General features: G+C 37.9%; 1 protein-coding gene and 1 long non-coding RNA gene across 2 annotated transcripts; both read right to left on the minus strand.

Moving 5' to 3' along the window:
• Nucleotides 1–3658: 3658 nt before the first annotated feature.
• On the minus strand, nt 3659–11991 carry LOC308640503 (ankyrin repeat domain-containing protein 26-like; the record flags this gene model as incomplete). The annotated part of the gene is made up of 4 exons (XM_081312388.1): nt 3659–3849; nt 5439–6384; nt 10615–10795; nt 11981–11991. 4 exons carry the CDS (start codon nt 11989–11991, stop codon nt 3659–3661), a joined length of 1329 nt encoding a protein of 442 aa, XP_081168514.1.
• Nucleotides 11992–15005: 3014 nt separating this feature from the next.
• LOC308640505 lies at nt 15006–17343 on the minus strand. The gene is made up of 3 exons (XR_014020289.1): nt 17240–17343; nt 16566–16594; nt 15006–16481 (listed from the first exon to the last, which is right to left on the minus strand). It is a non-coding gene; the product is annotated as an uncharacterized lncRNA (long non-coding RNA).
• Nucleotides 17344–18383: the final 1040 nt, after the last annotated feature.

The following is an 18383-nucleotide window of genomic DNA, read 5'->3' on the forward strand; positions in this document are numbered from 1 at the left end:
CCCCCTCCTCCTCTCTATTGCAGATATAACCCAGGGCCTGGCACAGGCGAGGCAAGCTATGTATCATCCAACTGTGATCACAGCCAGGAATCATTCTCATGTTAATACTCAGATCATCCGATAATTTAAAGAATGATAGAATCAGTTCAATATAAAAACTGAAAAATTTAACCTAACAATTCAAGTATGTTATGTTTCTGCATCACATTTTTTTCTTTTTCTCCTTGTAGTCTTATTTATGCCCACTATTATTAAATATCAAACGACTATCAGATGACAATCATTACTCAAAACAACTTTGCTCAATGATAGAGGATACACATATAACGAATATATCCAAAATACAATTTACAGGGAAGTGAGTTACAGCACATTACAGATAAATGATAAGATAGCCTGTAAAACCAGAAGTACTTTGTTTTGCTTCTCGTCTAAATCGCATCTTGCTGGTTGTTCAGTGCCTCCTTCCACTCGAGTGCCCTGTGTGTGTCTTGGGAAGTTTACTACATCTTCTTCCAGCTTCTTCTGATTCTTGTCTATTGTTTCAAATCTATCTTGGATACTTTTTAGAGAAAACAAGTTCTGCAAAAAACACTGGTAGTTTGCTTCCAGACGTAAACGTTTGAAGATGCACTATCCATCTTTGTAGTAAGATCATTTATCTGCATGAATAAAAAACACACTATCAAAATAAGATGCTGAAAATATTTGACACAAACTCAACAAATTTTACTTAAGTTCAATTGCAACAAAACAATCTATACCAGCATTGTGAGGAGTAGATTAAATTTCTATAATAGGATATATTAGCTTCTCAGTTGGTTGAGGATTACAGATCTATAAATCCCTATCCTGGCTACACAATGTTGGGGGAAACCTAGATTTTTTCCCCATGCTGACAAAAGTGTGAGCATTCCACTGATAAACTAACTATTGGATTAAGTAAATTTAATTTTGTATTTAATCAATGAAATATAGTTAGAATAAAAGTCTTGACAGGTCAACCTATTAACAAAACTTATTGGTATGATATAAAGTAGTAACTTTGTGAAAACAACTGTTAGGCAAATATATTTTCCATTTATTCTAGAATAGGTGTGAATATCAGATATTACTGTCACCTTGAGTGGGTTTATATTACTACAAGATAATCACCATGCAAACAATGTTGGTGACAGAAAAGTCAGAAAGTGCAAGAAAAATTTATTTTTATGTGAGCTCTGAGTAAAAGAGACCAAATGAGCAAAAATGGACAAGACAGAAAGCACAGTATGAGCAAGACAGAGAGATGATGAAATCAGCACAATTTTCAAAGACTACCAAGAGGCAGGGGAATAAGAACGTGTCCACATGTTAACTTGTAAATACATGTTCCCAGCCATGTAGTACTGGTGTAGTAAAGAAGTGGAAGCATTTTAGGGTTCACTGATGATTGGCTAAGTGACATAGTCATAAAATAGAATTCTACTGGGCAACAGAAAGAAATAAAATAGTGATGCTTGCTACAACACAGAGGATCCCTGAAAACACTATTCTAAGTCAAAGAAACTGGTTAAAAAAAGACCTGGTGTTGTATAAATCTACTTGTATGAACTATCCATTATGGAGTAATTTTAGAGTTAAAACTATAAACCAGTTTCCTCAACAAAATTCCCAATGTGCAAGAAGTAAAATCAGGAATCAGTAAATGGGGGCTGATAGTTCAGTGGTAGAGTGCTTGCCTAGCATCGAGAGCCACTGGGTTTGATCCTCAAATAAAAATAAAGATATTGTGTCCATCTACAACTACAAAAGAGTTCTTAAAAGGATCCATAAATGGGTTGGTATCAAACTAAAAATCTTCTTCACAGATAAGAAAACCATTAAGAATATGAACAGAGCCTACAGATTGGAGAAAGTCTTTTCCACATGCACCTGAGATAGGGCATTAATCTGCAGGATATACAAATAATTTAAAATATTTAAAAAACAAAAAAAAGCCCAAATAATCCAATCAATAAATGGACAAAGGAACTGACAGACACTTCACAGAAGAACATTGGCAAATGGTCCACAAATATATGAAAAAAAAAAGGTTCAACATCTCTAACAATTTGAGAAATGCAAATAAAACTGCACTGAGATTCCTTCTCTCTCTGGTCAGAATGGCAATTATCAAGAATGTTACAAATAATGATAAATCTTGGCGAGTGTGTGGGGAAAAGGTTCACTCTCACATTGCTGCTACGACTGCAAATTGGTGCAATCACTCTGGAAAGCAGTATGGAGAGTCCTCAGAAAATTTAGAAGGGAACCATTCGACCCAAGTTTTTCTGCTCCTTGGTATATACCCAAAGGACTTAAAATCAGCATGCTATCGTGACACAGCAATATCAATGTTTATAGCAGCTCAGTTCACAATGGCTAAGCTATGGAACCAATATAGGTGTCCTCCGACAGATGAATGGATAAAGAAAATGTGTTATATATACAAAATGGAATATTCCTCATCTGTGAAGAACGAAATTATAGCATTTGCCAGTAGTAAATGAATGAATCTGGAGACTATCATACTAAGTGAAATAAGCCAATTCAAAGGTTGAAAGTTCTGTCTCATAAGTGGATGCTAACACACAGTAAGGGGTGGGGAGGAAAGAATAGAAGTTCATTGGGTTAGACAAAAGGGATGGGAGTGAGAATGGTAATAGGAAAGACAGTCAAATGAATCTGACACAACTTTCCTATTTATATACGAATCCACGACCAGTGTAACGCCACATTATGTACAAATATGAGAATATGAAGTTATACTCCATGTATGTGTATGTTGAAATACAGTCTACTGTCATGTATATCTAAAAAGAACAATAACTTAATATATATATATATATTACTATTGTTTGCAATTATGAATTATTAAAAAATATATTGGATTTCTAGGGCTTGGGAAGATGGAGGGATTAGACCACTGACAGCTAAAGGGTTCCAGGCTTCTTTTCAAGAACATGAAAATGTTTTAAAATTGACTGTAAGTGGTTACATAACTCTGCTAATATACAAAGAAAACACTGAAGTTTACATGTTAAATGGGTGGATTAGATGGCATGTGTATTACATATATCATAAAATTTATTTTAAGAAATCTACTGAAAGAACCTAGATAACATTTTTTCATTGTCTAGCTTCGTATCAGTACCAGACATATTACAAATATTTATATGCTTTCATAACGTATCTAAAATGAAAGAAAAAATAAGAGAAAAGCCTAGGTTTTCCAATAATTAAAAAATAACCTACACCATACATGTATTTTCAGAAAAGCATAAAAGCTTTTTTTGTACACTTTAAAAAAATTCATTTAATAATTACATGTAGATTGTGTATACATGAACAAAAATGAAGGTAATAAATGACACAATTCCTTGAAACATTCTATTAAATGGTACCTCTGGTTTAATTTTCTTGAATCACCATGGAAGTCGAGATAGCATTAAAAGGTGCTGGGTTTATAAAAAAAAGTCTCAGCTTTCCTCAGGGTAGATATTTCAATGAAAGATGTATGACATTGTAACAGAAAAATTCCACAATAAAAAGTGTAAAGATCACAAAATATAAAATCAATTATAATGAAAATACAAAGAAAGCTATTCATTGAAATGAGTGTACTGGAACATTTTTATTACTTAAGCAGGTGTAGATTTACAGTTGACATGTTCACTTTTGTACATACTTGACTTGTCATTTGTCTTAGTGTCTTCTTTAAATCTCGTCTTTTGTCTTTTAACTTTGTGTGAAAACGTGGTAAATCTTCTGGTGAAGCAGATTGTAATTTCAGGATACCAGCCGGTTGTTTTTCAAGATGCCTCACAACTACGTGATGAGATATTTCTGTTAATGATTTTGTTACTGAGCTCACGTTAAAATATATTAAGAATATTTTATAATAATGTTTACTCTGAAAACAATCACTACATACACATATTCATCCCATTTTTCACATGTGTGTACACTCCTATTTATTTCTGAATTCCCTGAAAGAAACAGAAGGTTCTATACTCCTGCCTAATCACTGTCACATTCTTTAGCAATGGTCAAGCCCTTTCTATGTACTGCCCTCGATAAGGTTGCAATGCTCAACAACCCACTGAATTCTCAATCAGAAATGGTTATGCAAGTCTCACTGGTGGTGGTGAATTCTACAGAGGTACCCCTCTTATTAGAGGCTCAAATTAACCCCCAAATCCTCACATCTTCAAACCTTTGCTGAAATAATTCCAATATACTTCCATGAGGAATAAGAGAGACCCTGGGTAACCTGCTCTCCACCTCAGTGCCTGTCCTCAGCTCCTAGAAATCTCACTGGCCCTCACACCACTCCTGCTCTACATAAATCCTGCTGCCTCATTAGTCTGGAAATGGGGGTTCAGTGCCAAATTAATGAACTGTAGATGGCTACGATTATCTTTGTACTGAAAGGCTATTTCAGATAAGCAATTGGGCCTTGAAATGAAGAAAACTATGAGCAAGTTTTATCATGGATATATGCAATAAATTACAGATTACATCCACTGTTTTTGCTGCAGTTCATCACATTTGTCCCAACCTATGATAATGACAAACACGCTTTTTTAAAGAGGTGGAGAGGTCATGAATAAAGAAAAAAATATCAGGAGAGTTATTTTCAGATTTAAGTTGATTGGCATGACTAAAAATAAACTTACCAACTAGAAAGATATAAAAATATAGTGAAGAAAATCTATTAAAAAACACAGCACCTACATTTCAGTTCAGCTGGAAAATCTGGAATGAACTGTCAAAGTAATTAACTCAGTTGAAACTAGGTATGAGCATTTCCATTTATCTGCTTCATTGTGGTTTTAAAGTATGGCAACATGAAGACATTAAAATTGTTATTCCGTGATGGGATGTAGCTCATTGGTAGAGTGTGTGTTTTAGCATGGGCAGAGCTCTGGATTCAATTAACAGCACCAAAATTAGACATTGTTTCAGCATTATTGAGACAGTATTACTAATGCCATCATATACATCTACTAAGTCTGTGTCTCAGTCTCTCAAATCTTTATAAGAAACACAATTTCTTAAATTGAGGAATCTGTCATGTCCAAGTTTGAAAATTTCCTCCTTTTCAAATATTAAAATCCATTTTATCTAAGTTTTTTTGTGTGTTTATTTGGCATATGACTACCTAAGTTACTTTAAAATATACACATAGCATGTAAGAATTAGAGCAGGGAATTGGAAGATGTATCAGTTCAAACACAGATCATTTATTTGTGCTGGGAATGAGGTGTAAGTTATATTTGCTGGAACTCAGGTTGTACTTCTGTGTTGATAACAGAAAACACATTTATAATATATAGATTTTTATATTCATCAAGATTCAACATTTAGCCATAAGCAAATATCAGTTCAAGTATTCCTTCCAAGACCCTTTATACTTACTACTTCTTTCTCCTTTCCATATTGATCCAATTGTTCTTTTAAATGATTAGTTTCACTGGTTAATTCCATATATTCATTTTCCAGAATGAGATAATGTTTGTCATTCTGAGCTTGAATTCTTTTTATAATATCCTGAAATTGGGTTTGGATATTAATAATTTCATCCTTTTTATCATTAGCTTTGTTCTGATAGTCATGCAATTGGTCTTTAAGCAATGTAGTTTCACTCTGTAGTTTAGACACCTGCTCTCTAGAAGCTTCCTGCTTTCGGAGGTGTGCATTCCTTTTTCTCTGTTCATTTTGATGCCCGTGTTCCATCCCCTTCAGTTGGCACTGTCTTTGTTTCAGGTGTCTGTTTACCTGTTGTGTAGCCAAAGTCATGACTCTGAGAGTACCTCTTGTCTTATGCAGCTCGTTTTCTAGGTCACTAGTTTGTATTTCAGACTTTGGAGCCTTTTGGGAAGGAATCTCACTAATAACTTCTAGGTTAATTACATCAATATTCTTTTCTTCCTGTGAACTAAAGTCTTTATCTCTGGCTCTCTGGAAAGCAAGTTCTAGATTTCTTTTTGGAGTTGGACTTTCACCCTGATGGTGTGGAGCAGCACTAGGTCTGGCAGGATGCGATTTGACTTTTGTTTCTGGTCTTTCTGTGCTCTGTTTTTCACTCTCCAGTGTGCAGTTTTGCAGTGTACTCTCAGCTTTCCAAATATACAACTGTTCATTATCCTGGAATGTTTTTGTAAGTGTTTTCTCATTCAGTTTGACTGTCTTTGGAAGGTCAACAACCTTTTCTGTTAAAATTTCAGTATTCTTAAGGCACTTCTTTTCCTGGTTCTGATATTTTATTGGGTCCATTCCCAGGCTCCTCATAGAGATTTCATCCTTTGTCTTGTGATATTTATGCAATGGCTTGTTGTCTGATTCATCTCTAGTAGGAATCTAAGTAAAAGCAAAGAGAGACATTTTGCTACAATTCAATAAAATGACATTTTATAATTTCCTCTAAAATTAAAGAATAACCTGTATATTTATATGGTGAAAGGGTTTCAATAGATACTCCACTGAAGAAAAATTAGATGTAAACTTCTGAGCTTATAGAAACATAAATTCCCAAAAGTTCAAAAAGTTAATCCAAGAAAATGGATCTATGAGAGTAAAAGGAAATTTCAATTTAAAGAATGTCAGAATTGCCAGGTGCAATGGCACATGCCTATAATCCTAGTGGCTCAGGAGGAGCCAGGAGGATCACAGGTTCAAAGCCAGCCTCAGCAATTTAGCGAGACCATGACTCATTCATTAAAAAATAAATGGCTGGCGATGCATCTCAGTGGTTCAGCACTCCGGTTCCAAAAAAAAAAAAAAAAAAAAGTAAGGATTGAAAAATTCTGAATTACAGCAGACTGATAGAATAGAGTAACTGAACAGTTTGCCAATGTTAAAAAAAAAAAAACTTTGCAGAACAGAAGACAGAGAGACAGAACCACATATATAATCTCATTCTAGAAAAGACATCAGAAACATGCAAAGGAGAAAAGATAAGTTCTTCAACAAATAGTGCTAGGAAAACTGAAAACCCATATTTAGTACGAGAAATTTAACCTCTATTTCTCACCCCACACAAAACACAAAGTGGATCAAGGAACTAGACATTAGGCAAGAGACCCTAGGCCTATTAGAATGTGAACAGAGAGCCTACAGAGGACTGGGGGGGTGTTTGTCAGTGACACCTCAGATAGAGCATTAATCTCCAAAACAAACAACTCAAAAAAACTTAACACCCAAAACCACAAAACAGAACAAATAATCCAATCAATAAATGGACCAAAGAACTGAGCAGGCACTTCAAAGAAAAAGACATGAACACAGTAAACAAATAAATGAAAAGAAGTTCAACATATCTAGCAATTAGAGAAGTGCAAATTAAAACTATACTGAGATTGCAATTTCACTCCAGTCAGAAAGCCAATGGTGCAAGTAAAATGTGGCATATATACATAATGAATTTTACTCAGCAATAAAAGAGAATAAAATCATGGCATTTGCAGGTAAATGGATGGTACTGGAGAAAATAATGCTAAATGAAGTTAGCCAATCCCCAAAAAACAAATGCTGAATGTTTTCTGATCTAAGGAGGCTGACTCACAGTGGGGTAGGGAGGGGGAGCATGGGAGGAATACATGAGTTCTAGATAGGGCAGAGGGGTGGAAGGGAAAGGGCGGGGGCAGGGGGTTAGCAAGGATGGTGGAATGTGGACATCATCATCATCATCCAAAGTACATGTATGAAGACACAAATTGGTGCCAACATACTTTACATACAACCAGAGATATGAAAAAATGTGCTGTATATGTGTAATAAGAATTGTAATGCATTCCACTGTCATTTATTTTTAAAAAATCAATAATAAAAAAAGAATGCAAGTTAACAAAAAATGTTGGTGAGGATGTGGGAAAGAGTTTCACTCATACATTGCTGATAGGACTGCACAGGAAAGCAGCATAGAGATTCCTCAGAAAATCTGGATGAAACCATCATTTGACCCAGTTATTCTGCTCCTTGGTGTAAACCCAAAGGATACTACAGTGACACGGCCACATCAATACTTACAGCAGCTATTCACAAAAGGTAAGCTATGGAACCAACCTAGGTGCCCTTTAACACATGGATAAAGAAAATGTGTCATATATACACAATGGAGTCAGCAATGAAGAATAATAAAACTATGGCATTTGCCAGTAAATGGATGAAACTGGAGACTATCCTGCTAAGTGAAGTAAGCCAGTCCCCCAAATCCAAAGCTTAATATTCTCCTTAATCTGTGGATGCTAACACAGATAGGGGTGGAGGAGGGAAGAACAGAAGTTCATTGAATTAGATAAAAGAGAAGAACAAGCTGGGAGGGGATGAGAAAGATGATACAGTGAACCTGACATCACTTTTCAATGTTCACATATGAATACACGACCAGCCAAACTCCACATCGTTTTCAACCACAGGAATGGGATCCTAGTTAGAATAAATTATATGCCATGTATGTATAATATGTCAAAACACCTCTACTGTCATGCATACCTAAAACAAAAAATAATAATTCACTGTTTTTTATGTTGATATAACTTATAGAATTTTATTCTCTACACTTTAAACAGTTAAAAATTGCAAATATTTTATTATGTACCTACCTGTTGGGGTGGCTTCACTGGCAAATAAAAGAACATTTAACTTTAAGAAGAATAAGTTTTCAGTCTGACAGCTCAAGCATTTGACCAGCCTAGTACCAGCCTTAGCTCTACATGTACTCAGACACACAAGAGATCCCCAAGTTCTTTTCCTGAAAGTATTTCTCCCTTATTATATTTCTAACATTTTGGAGCAAAGTATGAGAATTGCCATCTACTGATAAATGATATATCCAGGAATAGCACTAACCACATGTATGTATACCAATGAACAATATATCACAATTCTGAAAAGGAGGGCGAGGCTAAAGACATAGGCAAGTTGCAAGATTTTTCTACAAGTATTTTGCCTCTGCTCCTAGTGCCCATCCACCAAGCCAGTTATTTCTTTCCTGTGAATGGATAAACACCAAAGAAGGCTTGTGTTTCAAAATACAAATGACAAATAAGGCAAAATGTGCAAGGCTCTGCTCAGAAAATCCTGAGATTGCTACTCAGCAGCATTTGTTTCATCTCAGTGAGGTTTGATACATAAGTCAATATAAGAAAGGGGAAATAAACTAACTTTATTGATCAAGAACAAATACTTACCAGTAACTTATTCTAAGAGCATATTATGGTATGCCATTGTTTCCAAAGGTGTTTTGCACTGAAATAAGAAATTACTTGGAGCAAAGTGTTTCTCTTCTCAAGAATGAGGAAATGATATACAAAATCAGGGTCCTCACTGGCCACACTTTTCCTCCTTACTTAACAGTGGGAGCAATAACACACATTAACACAACAAGGGAGTGAAGTCACTACCCAAAAGTAAAACATCTACTATTAGAAGTAAGGGTTTTGATATCATAGAGAAATCATCTATTCCTGTGGAAAATATTAAAAGGCCTTTCTCTTGATGAGGCTACTCTCAAAGCCATCATGGGACTGCTGCAGAGAAATAGAGTTGACTTAAGAACATTACTGAATTCAATGGGACAAAAAATGCCACCCTCACCCCCAAAATATGTACATTATGGTTATGTATATATGGATTTAAAACCCTGTATACTTTTCCATGATAATTACTGTTTAAAATGTTACACACACACACACACACACACACACACACACACACACATACTTGAAAACAATAGAGAAAAATAACTCAGGAAACGTATCCTTTTGGCACATATCCATCTCTTTTTGTTTGCAAAGATGTTTTACTGAAATTCCATATTGTAAATTCTGGCATTCTGTAATCATGAAAGTTGTCTGTAGGTTTCATTTTGTTCTGCTCAAATCTGCAAGTTCACTTCAGCAAGGTTTTGACCACATATCAGCATGTAGTGGAAAGTCTAAACACTTAATTAAAGAGTGGTACCTTCAAAAAAAAATAAAACCTCAAGAGTAGGTTTACTCTTTTATTTATTTATGCATAAATGACTTACATTTCAACTGCACAAATGACAGATAAATGTCAGAGTGAAAACATTTCTTAAATATAGGTAGAGATGTAACTGTGAAAGACTTTAAAAAATGTATTTAAGTAGTTTTATAGCTATTTATTCTGTATCTTAACATAAAAAGCCCTAAATTGGCATTTATATCAGTGATCAAAGTCAACTTCTTCTTTCAGTAAACAGATGCTAAGATTTGCAGTAACTGATTTTGCCATAGATGCCATCATTTAATTTTAGAGTCAGATAACACTGTGTTTTAAACCCAAAGAGCAGTTCCTACCCCACATACAAATGCTTTGGGAGACCACAGATTGCTTATCGACGGATGACCTGGAAGTCTGTATTTCCTGGCATTGTGGGCGATGTCTGAAGTGTGTGGAAGTACACACACATGATGACTACATGTGGGTGAATCTGCCCAACAGCACATTCCTCAGACCACATTGCCACCATTAAGTGAAACATGGCCACATACAGTAAGTTAAAGGGATTTTATAAATCATACAGAGGAGATAAAGAATTTGAAACTCTACTGAAGGGTCATTTACCTGATCAAAATGATTTCTTGCAGTCCTCAATTTCATACCCAATGTATCGACAGAGATTTCAGCTTGCTTTCTCACTTTATCTTCTTTGTTATATTCTGCTTCTTTTTCTTTTAACTTGTCCTTATTTTTTTCACATAAAAGTTCATCATTTCTTCTCTTTGCCTCTTCCTTCAAGGCATACCTGGAGTTAAATATGGTTATCTTTAAATTAATTTTTGCCAGAAATGAAAAAATGTCTTTTTATGTTCTGGCTCTTTGTATGCTAATTTAAAATCCTAATAAAAATTCTACATTCTCTGAAGCTTTTCTTTTCTAGCTTCACATTTTTAATTTCTCCTTCATTCTTGTCTAAAACATACATAACTGAAAGGCATAATAGAAGACTATTTTATTATTTGGTAAGTTTTTGTTACTAGTAATCATTTTAGATACTACAGAAAAGGAATTTTGAAATAATTTGGTAAGCTGACCAGTTCAAAATGATCTTTTTTTGCACTATCAAAGATCCTCCCCAGTTAAAAAGATAATTTCAAGTCAAATAAGTTTTAAAGACTTATGAGTATGGTAATAATATGATTTCATCTTTATATGTCATAAAATATGTCAGGTATACCTACAATTGACTTACAGTATAGCAGTGGATTTAGAAATTCTTCTTTAAACATATATGTTTTGTATTACTGTAACCCAAAACTGGGATAAGAAATCTAATACCTGTTTTTACACTTATTTCTGTTTCTTTTATAGCAACATTTTCAACTTACCTTGTTGGTCATTATATATTTTACAAACAAGTTAAAATCCCCTTTGGAACAAGAGAGAACCTAATATTTAATCCAATTATAAAGATTAATGTCCTTCAACAGATGAATGGATAAAGAAAATATACACAATGAAATATTAGCCATAACAAGAATGACTTTATGTCAACATGTACTCCACTATCATGAACACTTAAGAATAAAAAAAAGTTCTTTCAATATAGAAATCTGAACAAATGTGATTTATAAATGAGAGTAAATTTAACTACATTTATTTTTAATGAATGTTAATGTAAAAACTGTACCTGAGGGTCTAGCTCAGCACTAGCACATCACACTAGTCACACAAAACCCTGGATTTGATCCCAGGCATGAGAAGAAAAACTACAAATGTATAAAAACATGTTTTAGGGCAGTGTAGAAAACCTCATTGGTGGAATACAAACTTTCTTGAGCAATTTAGAAATCCTGATCAAATATCTTTTTAAAATTTCCCTACTTTCTATATTAAATTTTTTAAAAAAGTAAACAAATGAAGAATCTAATTTTTTCTCTCCTTTTCTTTTGTTCTCACCCCCACCTTTGGCACCAGGAATTGAACCCACAGAAGCGACATCCCAAATCTTTTTCTTTTTTTAATTTTCAGACAGGGTCACACTGATTTGCTTACGACCTTGCTAAGTTGCTGAGGCTGGCTTTGAACTTTTGATCCTCCTTCCTCTGCCTCCCAGGCTGCTGGGATTATAGGCATGTACCATGGCACCTTGAGTGTAAAATGATTTTTTCTAAATACTATTTCTTGAAACATTAATTGTAATAAAATAGTTAAAAATATAAACAAATAACACCAAATTCTGTTAGTTAAATAAATAGAGTTCTAGCAGAAGGGTTTCCATATGGCCATTAAAATTGTGACAGGGAAGAATATGCATTTAATTTTTAGAAGTATTCACATTTAACAATATGTTATCTAGTTTGTAAGAAATTCGAATTTTATTCAAATTTTCTCCCTTGCAAAATGCCAACAGACAAAGATTTTTCCTTCTTATTTCAACTAGAATAAAGGAAAGGGTTCCACCCCTACTTTGAATCTAGGATATGATACCTCAAATCATGGAGTTGTTGTTTCAGTTTTGCATTTTCCTGCTGAAACTCTGGTAGCCCCTTTTTCACCACAAAATTCTCATTTTCTAGTTGTGCATTTCTTTTTAAATGTAGTGAACACTGTAAACAGTGATGGTTTTTAGGTTTTATTTTTCTTTGAAATCGCAGAACATCTTTCTGGGTTTTCAACAAAATAACAGAATCTGTAACAAAGAAAAGAAAGTAGAAGCACAATATGTGAGTGATTTTCATATATGAATGCTGTATATTTCACATACATTATTCATACCAATGTGTCCCGACAACATGTGACATGTTTTGCTGTTTCTGCAGAAGAAGCAGAAGAGACCATACCCTTCTTCAGCTTAAAGTCTAATGGAGAAGACAGACACATGAAAACCATTATAAATGATAAATTCAGAGAGATGATATAAGATAAAACAATCGAGACCAAAAAACACAAAATGCATTCATACACAGGTAATGTTCATAATGGAAACTCCCATATTGCCTCAAAACACTGATTACCCTGGTCTTTTCCATCTGGCACGTGTCTGAAATCTCTCTGCCTCCACGGCTTCTTTCCATTTACTCGCTGTGTTCTCTCTCTCTCTGCCCTTCTCAGAGTTTATCACCCTTTCCCTTCTGCACTGCATGATTTCCAACTCCCCTGTGACTGTGTGTGTCTTGTAGAAAAACTAAGAGGGACACCCTCAGTGTAACCTGTGGCTGGACTCTGGATCTTAAGAGAGACAACTCATTATCTTTCTGGCTTTCTCAATTCTACCTGTTTACTAGGTTCATTTCTCCAAGTATTAGAGTAACCAGCGCTCATGTTAGAAATCGATATTCCACCCCCAGAACTGTTTAGAGTGTGTTGTTCTTACCACGATCATGTCCGTCTGCTTTCTCTTTTGCTCTATGTTGTTTCTCACCAGATGAGAGAGAAACCTGCATCTGCAGATGAGCCTCAGAGAATATCTGCAAAATGAATGACCCCAATGAGTTGTATGAAGATTTTGTGACCATTCGTTTAGACACCACCCAATTTTTGGTCTAAAATGTAGACAAGTCCAGACTGAACAGTCATCCTTTCCACAGGGCAACCTAGCATTTGTGATCCAGATAAACCTGAACTCTATTCTTCCTATGGCTCTGGATTTGTTAAAAGCAGGGCAGAGTTCACAGAAAAGGCATCCCCTGACATCACACTAACAGAGGTGTACACACCCCAAAGAAGGGGAGGAACAAAATTCATTGTAACTCTTTCTCCTTCCCATTCCCCTTCACATGTAAGAGGGTTTTTCAACTCTTATTTAAAAGGATTTTTGAGGAATACTCTTGATATTACATGGGATTTCACATTATAAATGCTAGACTGACAAAGTTTTCATTTTAAAATATGAGACTTAGGTGTTCAGTTGGGGATCTGACACTTGGATCAGACCCCTGCCCAAGGACCCACACGTGCAGGCCACGTGACATACATCTAGATGCATGCTACCTAATATTGCCCTGGGAACGCTGGCAATGTCAGAAAACATGGTGAGATGGCATCTCCAAATTCCATCATTCCCCTGTTGCTGCATCCAAATATATTTCTTTAACACACACTAAAGACATTTTGATCAAATACTCAACATATGGACCGATTTTCTGCATGCATGAGAAACTAAATGGAAAGGTCACCACAGAATAAAAATCGTTCAACGTGGAGCAAATGACAAGTGATTTTCACCAGGTTGTTTAGTGTTTGGCAACCATCACCCTTCGGTAGGAATGTATCCAGTGGCCATCACACTTACACCATTCATGGTACAGGTCCTTATTCCTCAGTCTCATGTTTCATCTCAATGTTTTTCCTTTTCAAGGCGCTTTCTCACGTGGAAGGACCAGTGGCATTTAGACACCTTTTACCTCCATCACAAAATAAAGTTTAGCTCTAAGTTGACATGATTTCTAGTGCTATTTTCAGATTCTAACCACTTAAGGGGATTTTTAGAAGACTACTTCAAAAGTATTTTCACCTGGCCTCCTTTATTCTTCAACAAGGAAAACAAGAGGAAACCCGGAATAAAGGAGTTGCATGTTGACATACCTGTGGCTGGCTATGTTGAGTGTCACCAGAACTCTCATGCTCTTCCTCTGAGGTCACATCAGAATGGGTCCTTGCTGACAAGTGAATACATTTACTCACAGTCCTTAGGACTGAGTTAGATAAGTGAATGTCGATCTAAGTAGAAAGCGGTAACTGTAACACTAATACAACTAAATGTTCCCAAATACGCTTTCCAAGTAAGTTGAATGTCAGGTGAGGAACTCCTGGTTTCCAAGTTGCACGGTTTTCCTTTCCTTGTGTTTGCACCTTGGGTTGGACCAGGCACTTGTGCAATCTTGTCAACTACTCTACACTTAGTTCTATCCCTTGGCCATTTTAGTTGGCAACCGGGGTCCTCTGCTGACTGGACTGAACACAGCCATTCTTCAGCCTCTGACTTACAAGCAGCTGTGGATAAGATGTGCCTGTCCATCTGCACCCAACCAACAATGACTTCTTCATGGAGTACTGTTCCTGATCCAAATCATCAACACACAACAGGACACCAGGTTCAATGCACAGCACATCTCCAAGATTCATCTGCTCAAGGTCAATGTGATTTGTTCAGAAACAAACCTGAACTTCCACATGAAGGAAGGGCTGAGTGTGGGAAAACCATGGTCTAGAGCAAGCTGCATTCTAAGCTGCGCCATTGCATGGAGCCCCAAGAAGTGGGTCAAGAGCTTCTCAGCAAGGTGAGTGGAAGAGGGGTTTTATTCAAATTTCACACTGGACACTCAGAAGGGCTTATGGATTCAGAAAGCTGTGTACCACAAACAAACAAAGCCCATAACCTGCAGGCCAACACCAGAGCAGATCTGCCTCTGACCAAAGGAGGGAGAGGAGAGGAAGCTGCATTCTAAGTTGGGCCTTGGTGTGTCTTTCTAAGAATGAACCCAGGATCAAAAATGCTGCCTGAGCTGGTCTGACCACAAGGCTGCTCTCTGCACTGGTGCTGAAAAGCCTGCTCTTCTCTCCATGGGTGAGGGGAGTGCTGAGGCTGTAGCCGTCCTTGGAGAAGACCACCACAGTGGATCAGTTCATGAAAACAGCAAGCACACACACTGACACACACACACACAAAGAAACACAACAACAGGATCATGGCAGTGCCTATCAAGGGACTTCAGCTGTGCGTCCTAAAATATGAGAGAAACTGATGCAGATGAGTCTATACCCATGAGACTCGGGTTGGAAGGGCGATGGGGAACCTGTGTGTCTGGCAGTGAGCAGCACCAGGACCCGAGCAGGCAGAGAAAAGGTAACAGAGACGGTGGTTTTTCTGGAAGGAGGTGCAGACAGAGGAGAGTAGCCAGGAAGCAGGAGACGGTGAGAGCATGAAAGCTGCAGGCCCACACAGAGGAAGGTGTAAAATGGGTCTGCATTGTCTCAGGATAGAGGGATGGTGAGGACTGATGCAGAGCACAGGGAAGGAGGGACAGGCATAAGGACTCAGTGAGGCACAGCTCCTGTTAGGAAAGATTTCTAGGAAGTTTGAGAAGGCAGGCCTTTCACATTCTGAGCAGAGGCTCAGGTGACATTTGCACAGTAGCTAGATCTCCCCAAAGGCTGGAAACAGGGAGAATGGAAACAGGATCAGAGATCCATGAGAAAGCCCCAGTATGAAATGGAGGGGAAGCAGTTCAGAATGGAGGGATGTTTCCAGGAAGACGGAGGAGAGATCATGTGCTGAGATGACTGCCAGACATTGGGGGCACATCCTCCCACCTCCTTGGGACAACGACCTTACACGTGGGAAGGCTGCTAGCATTTCAGTTGTTTCCACACAGAGATCCCCTGGAACGTTGTAGTGCAAACTTTCCTGATCTGAGTGTCTCTGCTTCTGCCTTCCCTGGTTCTGGACATGGGTCGGGCTCCTTTACTGTGATGGGGGGCTCAGCGTGCTTGGAAAGAAGAGAGGACATAAAGAGTGTGCACCTCCCCACTGCAAAGGGAACCATTCAGCATCAATGTAGGGCTTTAATTACCTTCGTGCATTCAGAGGTGTCCCGAGATGCTGAAACACAAAGGGACACACTGTTAATCCTGGTGAAGAGGACCACACAACTCAGACCTTCTTCCACATAGAGCTGAGGTGCATGGTTTCACTCTGCTCAACAGTACGCTATCTGCTGAGTTTCCACGCTGGCTGGTTCTGGCCAAACAACAATTATGTGACTCAAAGCTAATAGAGGAGCTTCGTGAATAGGTTTCCTGAAACATGCAGTTTCTTTCACAAAACTGAGATTATGTGTCAAACAGGCATAAATAGGACAGAAAAGGGTACCTATACCAATGCCAAGGTGCAGACTGATGGGGAGCTCAGCAATCTCCCATGGCAGCCACGAAGAGGGACCCTGAGAGATTCAATGGCAAAGCCCAAGTAAAAACAGAAAAAAATCCCAGCCAAAGGGCTGGGTTTGTGGCTCAGTGACTGAGCGCTTGCCTTGTACATGTGAGGCCCTGGGTTTGATTCTCAGCACCACATAAAAAGAAAGAAACAAACCAACCAACCCAGCCCTCCCCCGCCAAAAAAAACCCACCATTCAAAGTACATATCTTACTAGAAACCTGTCATTTCTCAACAAAGCAAGACATGTGAAGTAGTTAGCTGAGATACTTTGACAGGGACACTAGGACACCTATGGTTTGTTTCTCATACCCCTGTAGGACGCTGGTTCCTCTTGTGCATCCTCTTCTCCTGTATTCTCTGGCATAACCGGATTAGACTTTCGTGATCCCCTCGAGTGAGAACAGATAGACCCCATATCTAAGAAATAAGGTTTGTTCGGTGTAAACGATTGAGACATGGCGATCCAAAGGACCAAGGTGAAATTGGAAGGTCACAACTTTATCAATAATCATTCATCTCTCTCTCTCTCACACACACACACACAAACAAACAAACACCCATATATGACCCAGATTTTGGATACTTGAAGAACAAATTCTATAAAAAATTCCGTTTACAAACGAGTTTTGTTCTGAGGAAATTAGGAGCACCCTAAGCTCGTGGGAAGGCTGCTCCTGCTGGTATCCAGATTCTGTCTCCTGCCTGCTGGGTGACCTTCTCTTCCTCTGTGTCCCTCTGCTCACCCCCTGGCCCTCACATGTCTTCCTCCTCAGCCCCTCCCCACGCTCCTTGTCCCCTCCTGCCCAGCTCGCCTGACCCTTCACTTCTCACCCAGGTCCTTGGCACTGATGGACCGGGGCCTCCTGGCCTTGTCTGAGGTGGTCCTGGGGCCAGGTCGGGTCTGGTGTGGACAGAAGGGCCCTGCGCTGCACTGGGGGGGTCTTTCCCAGTTGTCAGGCGGCAGTGGTGGTGCAGGTAGAGACCCCATAGCATCTCTCCCACTCTGTCTCAGGAGGAATTCGTGGTCCATGAAATGAGCCTGGATAGGTAGCACCATGCCATGCCCCAGAGTGGCTCTGCCTTTGAGCTAGCCACCCCAGGCCTAGCTATCCCCACCACTCACATCTTGGTGGCCATTAGTCTTCTTGTGTGTGTGTGTGTGTGTGTGTGTCTGTCTGTCTGTCTGAGACACAGATTTTTTTTTCCCTTCCTGGTGAGTATACAGCAGTCTCTGCTGGCTTGGATTTTACCTTCCTTAAACAGTATAGCTCAATACTCACATGTGTATTCATTTACATATTTATTTGTTATTTGAATGTGTCTTCCTCTGTGAAATCTTTTTTGAAACTTCTCATCCGTGTTGTACTCTGTTGGGACGTGTTCCCCACCCTCCCCCAAATATATGGACAGTACTTTGAGTATTCTGCACTATAAGCACTTGATTGTGAACTAA

The sequence above is a fragment of the Spermophilus citellus genome (genome assembly GCF_964194105.1).
Source record: "Spermophilus citellus genome assembly, contig: SCAFFOLD_172, whole genome shotgun sequence".
Classification (NCBI taxonomy): Eukaryota; Metazoa; Chordata; class Mammalia; order Rodentia; family Sciuridae; genus Spermophilus; species Spermophilus citellus.